Below are 12,059 nucleotides of genomic sequence, written 5' to 3' on the forward strand. Positions count from 1 at the left end.
CTCCTCGATCAAGTTGGTTTATGTTGATGTCATGTTTTGTATTAAAAGATTTTCCATCTGAGCAGGGAATGTCCATGAGTGAAATAATTTATGTCTAGTTTTTGCTAAGTCGCCACACATGACAAAATGTGAGACCAAAACTTGTATATCCAACATTTTTTTTTTATTATCATGTCCGTGGTCTTTCATGATTTGAAAATAATACGACAATTAAAAAATCCTGCAGTGTGAGTCGGGCTTTAGACAAAGTCCAGCCACCCTACAGAGGAATTTCATTCTAGCCAGGATCTTGTGACCATAAGTAAGAGATAGAACACAAATGGAGATTTTTGTCTTTCTACTCAGCTTTTATTTTTATTTCTATTCTTACCTTGACAGACTGGAGCAACATCTCTCCATCCTGCCATCACTACTTATCTCGACACAATGATACATGAACTTGTCTGAGTGAGGTTCCATCTCAACATGTTCCATATTTTGTGCAGTTGAGAACCAAGGTCCCAGAGTTAGAGATAACTTTCATCTCAGCTGCTGTTCACTTGCCTGTAAATCTCAGCAGTGTATTCTCGAAGTTGTAGCTCATAGATACCAACAGAACCAAGTCATCTGCAAAAATGCAAACATTAGATCCAAACATTCCCAACCCAGAAACACTCCTCTCCATGTCCTTAGATCATGTTTATGAACAGGACAGACCTGAAGTCCACCCCACAACAAGCATGACATCAAGAATAAATCACAGTGAAGGGCAGAGTCTACACGGGAACACAGCTGCAATGTTGGGATGCTTGATTGCATGTAGTTTATGTAGTTAATTACATTTTTGTTGTTGCAGTAGAAGCTGGTACTTCCACTGCAGCATGCACTTCACAGTCACTTATATTTGCATGGTGGCGCAATTGTTAGCACTGTTGCCTTGCAGCACGAAGGTTGCAGGTTCGAAACTCGGCTGCGGCCTTTCTGCGTGGAGTTGCATGTTCTCCCCATTCATGCATGGGTTTCCTCCGGGTACTCTGGTTTCCCCCACAGATCACAACATGCCCTATAGGTTATAAATTGTAAGTCGCTTTGGATAAAAGCGTCTGCTAAATAAATAAACATAAACATATTTAGTGATGATTTAGGATTAAATGAAGCTCATTTGAAATTATTCTGGAAAATTAACACTTTAAATGTTTTTTTCTGGTTGTCTGGCAATGACATCATCAGCTCTTGATGCTACATAACCTCATTGGAGTAGAATGAAAAAATAGATTCACCCCAATACACACAATAGATACAAACAAATGTTTCACCCTTTTGCCCACATGATACTTAAAAAGACACCTCCGCCTCAGTAATAGATCTTTATTATCTACTTAATCCTAGAGGGGGCTCCATCACCTGACACGTAAATCTTGGTTATTGCTCTGGTGCTGGAGAGTTGAATTCATAAACCTTAACTTCACAGTGGAGCCAAAATGGCACAAGAAAATGAGTGTGGGCATTACAGCCAAAGGCCTCTGGGTCAATGAGGGGTGAGCGGAGAAGCACGTCCCAAGAGACGGTCCAAGAGGGATTTTCATTGCACCGAATAATGACAGCACAATATCACTCCACCCGTGTGTTGCAATGACAATAACAATTGATTGTGGTTTATTGTATCAAAGCTGACCCAGTTGACTGCCGTGTTGCCATGGATACACTTCATCTCTCTTAGTGATAGCTGCTGACTGACACCAGCAGAGACAGAGTTAAGAATTACATCCATCACCCAGGGCTGATATTACATAGATTTAATGTTATTTTCAAGTGTTCTTATTTTGATTTATTCACCCACGAGACATCTCACTGAAATACCTTACTCGTCCATAAAAACACTTTAGCTATCACACTGAGGTCAAACTTGATCTCCACGTAGGATTGTGGCCTTTTAAAAGCATCTGAAAATCACAGGATTGCAAGTGTTACGTAATCTAGTGGCATTTTTATCTCGTTTTTTATCTTGTTCTCAAGGATTTTCTAATTTGTCGGAAAAAAGTTTTTCAGAGACAGGATCTCCACAGGTCAGCGTCTTCCTCATTAATCCTATTTGAACCCAACAGCTACCAGGGAGCAGTGTTTGCACTTACACTGTTATCCCTATTTTCTACATGATTACGTTTACACACTGAGGCATGTTACACAGTTTAGTAGTTTTCCGGCTTCCATAAATGAAAATTGACTGGGCTTTGCCTGTGCTGATGGCGTAGAAGAAAAGATTCATGGGGCATCTTACCTCCCGCTAAACCCCTCGTCCTCAGAGGCTCATGAGAGGAAAAAAAAGGAAGGGTCCCTGACTGAAAACAGCTCAGCAGATTTTCTGACTGGAGGGGAAGAGCTAGACCACTCGGGTCCCCTGGGTGTATATCATAAGAAAGATAAAAGAAGAAACACTGGATGGTTGATAGAACGGTTCATCAATGCTCTCCAGAGAAATAATTCTCCTGCCAATGGAAAAGTCAATAAAAAGAGAGCATTGATTGACCAAGACCAAATGAACAAAATTCGTTGGAACGGTTGAAACAAGGTGTTAAAGGAATTTGTTGGTGATTATGGTGTTGCCAGACTTATCTGAGCAAACATCTGCTCTGGTCTAACAATAGCTAGTGTCTGTGTATCTTAAAGAAAGACAATTTCCTGCTTTGAATTGCTCTCCCTCACAATGTCAGCTGAAAATACTAAAAAATATTTCACAACAAGAAAAAGTCCAATGAAATACTTCTATTTGAGTAATATATACAACAAACCACAGCCACCTTCTAATAATACTGATTAGAATATAGCACAAAAACAGAACCCTCAGGGAAATTGACCATTAATATCAAAATGTGATATTACAATAAGTTTACAAGTTGACAGTGGGGGTTATTCTATAATAGGGAGCCTAAGACACGCCCATCTATTTCCGGACCATGGGTCCCCGGAAGAATGAAAAAATGAATGTAAGTCAATGGGGCTAAAAACGCTATTTTCGCATTTTGATACTAAGAACGTGCTTATTTTCGAATATGTATACATGGATCTTCAGATCCGATCACATGATCGGAAACTGGACCCGAACACGTGGTTATTGACTTGATCGGAATCAGATGTCACTGCCCAATCTGGATTCAGATATGTATGTACATGTTTTATCATTATTTATAACACATCTTTAGTTATGCTAAGGCACAGAGTTAGACCTCTTGACTCCACACAGAAACAGCAATAAAAAATAAGCAATATCTTGGATTCTTCACTCTTCTTTATTCTTTTTCTATGTACAATATAACTATCGGATCGTGACTTGATATTGGTAGATATTTAAAATCAAGTGAGTCAGACTTGGATTCAAGGTAAAAAAAAAAAAAACCCTGACCGGGACATCTCTCTCTATATATATGTATGTATGTATGTATGTATGTATGTATGTATGTATGTGTATATATATATATATATATATATATATATATATATATATATATACACATAACTTGAGAACATATTCAGAGCCACGTTTTGTAAATGAATCCCAGGTTAACGCTAACCCTTCTATAATTTTAAATAAAATGAGTTATGTGGTTCACAAGCTACTTTGCTAATATTCAGACATTTAAAAAAATACACAGACACAAGCAAAAACGTTGTCACCTGCTTTTTTCTTTTGACAAAGGGCGATGAAAAAGCACTGTAAAAGGCAAAATAAGCATGCATTTAAAAAACTAACTTGAATAGAATTTTCCATCTTTGCATAGACTACCACAAGTCTTTTCTTATTTTTGAATGGATCTTTCATTTCCTCTCTCCCAGGTACCCAACATGATTAGAAAGAGTGTAATAATTCCAAAACAAAAGCCTGCTGGAGACACAAGGAAGGTTGTAGCGCTTGCTGGTGATATTGTTCCATCAGACGACTCGAGGAGAGGAAGTCTGTCTGAGCCTGGTGGGGTGAGGGGTGGGGTGTCCTGGGGATAAGAGAACGCACTGTTATCTTCTGTGTAAAAGGTCACACAGGTCTGGAGGAAGAAGCAAAATGCAACAGCCATCCGATTTCTCCACGGGTATCGAAACCAAATAGCGCGCACACACACACACACACACACACACACACACACACACACACACACACACACACACACACACACACACACACACACACACACACATACATGGATCATCAGTCAAATCTAAAGATGTAGGGAACATCCTTAAATAGTCAGAAGAAGTTGGAAAGTCCCTTGATATGCACAAGTATTGTTTTCACAACACTCACAATTTATATACCTGCTTCTGTTGCAGTTATCAGAGATTTGACTTATGGTTTCTGTTCATATTGTGTTGAATGTCGTGTTCCTATTAATCATTTTCCCTTGTTGTAACAGACCTTCCCAGACTACATTTTATTTTGCAACTCTGACACTTGAAAATGTGTTTACGTCTGCAGTTAATGTGCTACGGTACTTTACAGGCTCTTGTGGGCTGTTTTGTTATGATGTGAATCTCACGCTTAAAACTACCTGCATCGTCCCTGTCGTCTTCTGCTGAAAACTGTTAAAACACTTACAAGAAGTAAAAATTCTGACTTGGGTTTTTTTTTTCTCCACATACTGCACATATTCTGAATGGAGGCAGTGCATGCATCCTTTTCTGGGTCCTGTCATTTAAACACACAAACAGCACAGTCCCATGTTGGGAACTCATTAATGGGGTTTTTAAGGTGGAAAAACAAGAACATATTACTCAGACTGTTGAAATAAAAATACAAAGTAAAAACCAGCAAGCATACAGATCACAAATGATTTTGTTTAAAGAAAGGTTCCAAGGACACAAATATTATTTTTTTAAATGGAACTACCTGGGTTTTTATCCAATAAATCAATGTATGTTGAGCTTGAATGGTTTTCTCTGCAGCATATGTGAAAAAAGGTAAAGCCCTCTCTTGTGAGTGTCTGACCTACTTTCTGGATTTTGGGGCTAATTAACAGCAGCGGCCGCTGACAGCCATTGTATCATAGACAACGATTTTAGCTGCAGAGCTATGCTCCGGTTCTGTTTTCTGGAAAGGTGTGCTACCTCTGGAGGAACCCAGCATGAGTTAAGATCCCAGTTTAAAATGCTTATGTTTATAAAATCAAAATTATGTTGACTAAAGCACAGAAACAATAAAGTCCCTTTATTTTATGGCTTCTTTATTTGATACAACTCACATTTTTCATCCAGACAGTGCTGCAATGCGTTGCTATTTAGTCTGACGGATTGGCTATGGAGTTTTAACGGTCCTTTGGGGAACAAACTGTATATTTGCTGATTTTTGATAAACTGCTGACATCCAAAGTCCACCTGTATACTTCAAGGTTCTGACAGATGCAAAACTAGTCAGTCGGGTGGAGGAGGGGCAAACTTTGTGTACAGCGCGGTTATAAAATATTTGAACAGAATTTTTCTTGACTTTTGTTTCATCAGTCCACTCCGTATTTTCCCAAAGGTCTTGGAGATAATTAAGATGTTTGGGGGCAAACAGAGACAGGCCTGTGTGTTCTAATACTTTTCAGTTTAAAAACGCCTTTCAGTCCATCAGTCCCAGCATGCTCTATATAATTATTTCTTCTCTGGTTTCTAGTCAGGTCCCTGATTATTTTAAGAATGCTGTAATCCACCCTCTTCTCCAAGTTTTGTTCCTCCCCCACCTTGCTCACCCATGGTGTCCCACAAGGTCTTGTGCTAGAGCCTCAATTGTTCCTCCTTTTTCTGCTTCCTCTGTCAGGAATCTTGGTGTGACCTTTGATCCAGCTCTCACCCTGTATTTTCCTGTCAGTTCTCTTGTTTGCTCTTCCTTCTTTCGTCTCAGGAACATTGGTAAGCTGAGTCCTGTTCTGTCCCACTCTGAACTTGAGGCTGTTATCCACACCTTCACCTCCTCACGCTTTGACGACATCAACTCACTTTTCACTTGTCTGACCAAAATCCTCGGCTTCTGACCAAGTCCTCCAAACACACTCATGTGACCCCACTCCTCTTCCCTCTTCACTGGCTGCCAGTCAACTTCAGAGTTAATTTCACGATGCTGGTTCTGGTTTATAGAGCCTTACATGGACAAGCACTAAGGATCTTCTAAGTCCCTACACCCCCAGCAGGTCCCTGAGACCCAGTGATCAAAGCTTACTGGTTTCACTATTGCCAAAGAAAACTCTTACATGCATAAAAGCACCCTACCACATTTAATTTAGCATTATCTACACCATCACAGTTTTTCTATGAAAACTTCCCAAGCCTGTTAATCCTAAAATAATAACCACCCTCCACAGTTTTCTGATATTTTAATAAACTCAGTTGTCTTATAATATCCCTGTCACTGGTTTTGAAGCCTCTTAATAAGAATCTAAAGATTGGAGAGAATGTGCATCTCTCAGTGGGATGCTGTCGCTCCTGCTGGCTACATACACAGCTAGGAATCAATGGAACATGTCGATATTGATCCGATGCACTGCAGCAGTCAGATGCTTTGCTTTCCAAATGCAAAGGTGTTTTAGGTCACTTTAAAGAGGTGAAAGACCTTTGCTTGATTCTTCTTGGGACTCACAGAAATCAATAAGGGAATTCGATACACTTAGTTTGCACAACTGCATGACTCAGTGCCTTCTTTGGTGAGACTAGTATATTGCTAATGGTGAACACATCCTTGTGATCCATAAATGTGCAGGTAAAAACTTTTGTAAACGCAATTTTGCGTAACTTCATTGGCAAAGAGCAGAGTGTTTCTCTACAGCTAAAGCAGGTGTTATGGATTTTCTCAGCTCTGGGAACAAGTTGCTGACCACTTTCCCGATGCCATTTCCTGTTTTGTGTTTGGAATGAAGAGGGAGAAAAAGCTGGTTTGTTCTCCGCTAAAACAGCATGTTTTCTCTCCTAACTCTCTAGTCTGTCTTTTTCTGAGCAACGCTTCTGTTGAGATGGAGGAAAGGCTGACAGCTCGCAGCTACAGGCTGTCCAGGAAACCTGTGTCCTAAAAAACATGTTTTGACCATCCGTGCTACACATCTGGAGGGATATTTACTCGTAAAGCCATTCATGTTTCCAGCAGTATGACACAATACTCTTGACAGGTCCTATTTGCACACCCTACAAAAACAAAACATATTTTGCTCAAATGAAAACAAAAAAAAAGTCATGAGGGTGGTCAATTGGCACAGCCATAAAAACTTAGCTATGTTTAGTGCTTAAAAACAAAAGGTGACTTCATGGCAGCTGTAAATGTGTTGCAGCTGACACACAAACAGCATTTAAACTTCAGTTGCCAACAATGGTCAAGAAGTAAAACAATGCTGTAATGAAACTGTTTTTAGTAGATTACTCAGCATTTTGTTTAATTGTTGCATAAAACACATCTTTATCACTAGTGATTTCACAATTATTTCCCCTTTTATTTGCAAACTTAATAATTCAGAAATTATAATTATACGCCCCAAAGCATGTATTCCTTAATGAGATGATCCTTATGCGAATATAAAGATAATATGGCCTGATTGTGGCACGAACACGCTCTAATCGCCTCTTAAACTCTGATAGCGATTTGCACGTGCAGCAAAGCACAATCCTTCCTGTGCCAAACCATCTGGAATGGGAATTTTGCTGTGTGTAATGAATGGGTCTATATGCCACTGCAGCAATCAGGACATGAGCCCTGTGGCGATTCACTCTGGCTGACTCCTTTATTGTGCTTCTCTTTTCTGTCGCTATCCACTTCATCTCTGCTGCATCTGCTGCATTGTTTGACCTTCAAGTCTGCGAAGGAGGAGAAAGAAGGTGAGATAGTCCCATCTCAACATGTGGGCCTTTAACCTGTGTTGGGAGCTGTCAAATCAAACACCCCCATTTGGACAACAATCCCAGCCTTCCTATATCCTTGAAATCTCACGAGTCTCAGCTTCAACTTGGTAAAAGTGCAGCTCTTCTTCATGAGCGTCGGTCAACTGTGTTTAAGGCTACCTAAGGGGTTAACATCGCTAACCATTCCCATTTGTTGCTAGGGAAGTGTTGCCTGTTGTGCAGGAAATGGGGAGAGCAGTTTCCTGTTATGGAGAGAGGGGTTTTCAGGAGATGCATTCATTTAATCCTATAACAGATGCTTGCTCAGGAAGCAAAAGCTTTCGGTGTCCTGGAGAAACTGTTTTTGGAAACTGCTTTTAGGAACCTTTCTATGCACTGTTCTGGTTCAGGAAATACTCCACGAGCAAAACATACAGAGAACAGCTGTGAGAAAAATGTCCATTTCAGATTGTACCATGTGTCGTATTTTATGGAGGGCAGAATAATATCCAGACTTAACCCTCTGGAGGCAGGCATTAAAGATTTGCAACAGTTAAAACCTACCTACCTGGTTACTCCACATGCGTGTTTCATGAGCATTTTTTAACCCAGAAGCCCCCCGAAGGACTTAGTTGTTCATCCTTTTATCAAAACTTATTTTGAGCCTGAGAGGGTTAATAAACACAAGTCAGCTGCACAGCTTACATTTCTGTTAGAATTAGAAAATGTATTCCACTTATCTAATAAAAAACACACCCAAATGAAAACTTTTATGCATTTTGCAAATGTTTTAAATGATTCTTACCTTAGCTTTTGCACATAGCTTCCCGAACGGTGCTGCCTCAAATAAATAAAGATTTTCCATGATGGGACTGATGAGCTGCTAGTTCGAGCACCAAGACTGAGTGTGTTGCTGCCGTCTTGACTCCAGTGTTTCCCAGTGGTTCATAAAATTTTATTTTATAAATCTACTCGTGGATTAAAGATTTGTCATTACACAAACATTCACATTTAATTGCAGACATAAAAATTACCAACAGCAGCTACATTTAGTACTTTTGCATTGTTTGCTTGAAACTGAATGGTTTCATGGCCCCATAAAGGTTTGCAAACTACCCATATTTGTATGAACTGCAGGAAAATTTTTAAATTGGTTTCAGATCTCCATATGATTTGGGACTTTCACTACAATGGGACTCAACAACAAAGTGTAGGCTGTAGCTGCAGGTGCAGGATATTGCAGCTCCAGTTTCACCAGTTTTATTCATGCAAACGTATATATATATATATATATATATATATATATATATATATATATATATATATATATATATATATATATATATGCTTTCGGTCTCCCATTGCGCAGCTGTTTTGAGAAAATAGTAACAATTTTACTGACCGCTGGATGATGGGTGAGTTTGTGGCTATGGATTTTGTCGTCCTTGGTCTGCTTACATTTGTCTTATAAAACAGTAGTAATACCCTCGGTGTTTTCACAGTAGTTGAGAAGCATGGGCTCTAAAAAAGTGTGTGTGTGTGTGTGTGTGTGCGCGCGTGCGTGCGTGCGCATGCGTGCGTGCGTGCGTAAGTGCGTAAGTGCGTGTGTGTGTGTGTGTGTGTGTGTGTGTGTGTGTGTGTGTGTGTGTGTGTGTGTGTGAGGGTGGGGGGGCTCCTATTATAGTCGCTGAATTGCCTGCGCTGCGCTGAAGTCCAGCCTCAGGAAGCGCACCTCCCGTCTCCAGGCTGGAGCGCACCACCAGACCAGAGCGCTGGAACATCAGGAGTGGAGAGATGCTCGCAGGCTGAGAGCTCAGCTGGCCGCTTCGCGAAAACAAGCACCTTTCAAAAGTGGCTAACCGCTGGTGAAGCCCCAGCGAGAAGATTCCTCTGGCTGAGGGCGCGTTTGGAGTAAGTCTCAGCGGGATTTGGATGAACGCCGTCTCTGTGCGGGAGAAATGAGGACTCCTGTTTGTTACCGTTCATGATGATGATGATGATGATGATGACGATGTCCCACGATGAACGCAGGTGGGTTGTAAGAAACTTTATATTAATTTTAAACAGCAAACTTTGAAATTCTTAGTGTTGCGCAAAAGTGTTTACAAGGGTTAAATTGTCCAAGTTATTTGCAGCTTGTTCGTATTTTTTCTATTCATTTGATTCGTTATTTTTATTCATTGACTTAATTGAAATAAAACCTTTTTTGACTGTGCTATTTTTGTGTTTTCTTATCAAACTGTTGAAGCAAAGGTTTTTTGGGGGAGTCATTAAAATCCATAAAGCAGCAAAGAATTGGAATGAGACCCAATAATCTGTGTGGATGTTTAGGAATAACTGCTTCGGTTGGAATTACTTATCTGTTTAAATTAGAGTCCATTTCTACTTTCCAATCCAAAGAATTTAAAAACATCTTTTTAAAATATATCCATTAATTTTTCTCCAACCCAAATTCCCCCTCCCTTTAACCTCATCACTTCAGATATTGTGGTTTAGTGGGTGACATTCATAACCAGAACACTGTGTGAAATCATATCCTGTAAGTTTGGCACAGCCAAGGTCCCAGTATCTTTCTTTTCCTTTGTTTTCCTAAACATTTGTTTTAATTGAATTCTTGTTACATAATTCATATCCTGTTGTTTGCAGTCGGGTGCTTTGTCAGAATGGTTTCTCTCCCTCTTTTATTGTTCTTTGGTGGACTCAAAGAGCCCCTTCTAAAGAAAAAAAGGGCTTGTGCGTGTGTAGTTGTGTGTGCTTCTGTTTGCGTGAGAATCGTGAAAGAATGAGAAGAAGGAAGTCCATTTGTGTTGTGAAAATGTGCACTCTTAGAAAGGTTTATGGTGGGCTTCGCTAATGATCAGCCCCCCTCACACTCAGCTGGACTGAGTAATTGACTTGAAAAGGCAAAGAGTTAGGGTTAGGGTGACTAAAAGTTATGTGATTCCAACAAATTCACTATTGCTTTAGAGGAATTTGATGTGCACCTATCAAGTGATAACCGGAGAAAGAACAGAAGGAGAGCAAGAAAACAGTAAGAGATAACAAGGGTGCACACAGGGTTTAATAGGATGTGCGTCAGGGCAGGTACTAAATAACAGGAAGAGTCCAGGGGTGTACACACTAAAGAATGGGTGTGTTTTATGACAAGTCCAGATTTCATAAGCACTGTTGTGCTCAAACTATTTTTTAACATTAAAGAGACAATGTGTAGTTTTTACCATTAATCTCTAAAAATATCCATTGAAACGTTGTTGAAAATGAATTAAATGATGTCCAGTTGTAGAAAAATATTGGCTGCTTCGTACCGTATCACCATAAAAGTCAGGTCTAAAGTGCATAGGTCTAGTGTCTTTGAGGGATGCTATATTAGACGTCATGTTTCCTTCTGGTCGGCTCCGGGTCCTGCGCCAATTGATGACATCACACCATGACTGACTGGACGTATGACTTACAGAAGTTTCGTTGTCCCATTCAAAAACATTTAGGCAGTAAGAAGCATAAATTTTATAACAGATGCAATGTATTTAGGCCAAGTGATATTGCGGTAGTATGATGACATCATCTGCAGGCACAGGACTCTGAGCAGATCCAGAAAACTACTATCAGCATTGCATTATCTCGATGGAATTTACTGAAAGATCATCAAAAGTCTGAGGAGTCACGCTGAGGTTGCATGCTTTTTGCTCCACAGGTAACAAAATTTACTAGCAACAGTCACAGCGATATGGTGTAAAACTACCCTGAAATGTACGCATGTACTGCCCCCTAGCAGCAGGAAACTACACACTGCCACTTTTCAGTAACCATTCTTTTTTTGAAGAGGGGTTCTCCATTGATATCAATCTTTAACAGTTCATTGAATGACCTCAGTTTCGAGAAACATAGACTTATTCTGATAGAACAAAAGAGCAAGAAGCTGCATCACAATACAACATATCTCAAAAGACATCTTCAGTCTCAAATATTTCATAACAATTCATCCAAGTGTTGTTTTATAACTTTATTTTTTCGACAAATGTTTACATTTCATGGTTCTTTCTGCATAATTATTCAGAAAACTGCTGCAGTGGCTATTTTCTGTTGAAATCAACCACATAGAAGTAATCTTGTAATGTGAAAATTTACAGTTGTATAAAAGTTCATAAAATAATGATTGCATTAACTGTAATTAATGTTTTTGTTCACTCTTCTGTTTTGTCACAACAAATCTTTGTCTTTCCACATAGAGACAATCTAAAGATCTGGTTGGTTAC

The 12,059-nt window shown here is 39.6% G+C and overlaps 1 protein-coding gene across 2 annotated transcripts in view; it reads left to right on the plus strand.

The window, feature by feature from the left end:
* Window positions 1-9,603: 9,603 nt before the first annotated feature.
* Window positions 9,604-12,059, plus strand: part of fgd5a (FYVE, RhoGEF and PH domain containing 5a) — a 50,479-nt gene continuing 48,023 nt past the window's right edge. For both annotated transcript variants that reach the window (XM_070549906.1, XM_070549907.1), the window contains exon 1: window positions 9,604-9,837. In XM_070549906.1, the coding sequence (XP_070406007.1) occupies window positions 9,828-9,837 (10 nt within the window). In that variant the 5' untranslated portion in view covers window positions 9,604-9,827. The remainder of the gene's footprint in view (window positions 9,838-12,059) is intronic.

Source organism: Nothobranchius furzeri, chromosome 3, assembly GCF_043380555.1.
Source record: "Nothobranchius furzeri strain GRZ-AD chromosome 3, NfurGRZ-RIMD1, whole genome shotgun sequence".
Classification (NCBI taxonomy): domain Eukaryota; kingdom Metazoa; phylum Chordata; class Actinopteri; order Cyprinodontiformes; family Nothobranchiidae; genus Nothobranchius; species Nothobranchius furzeri.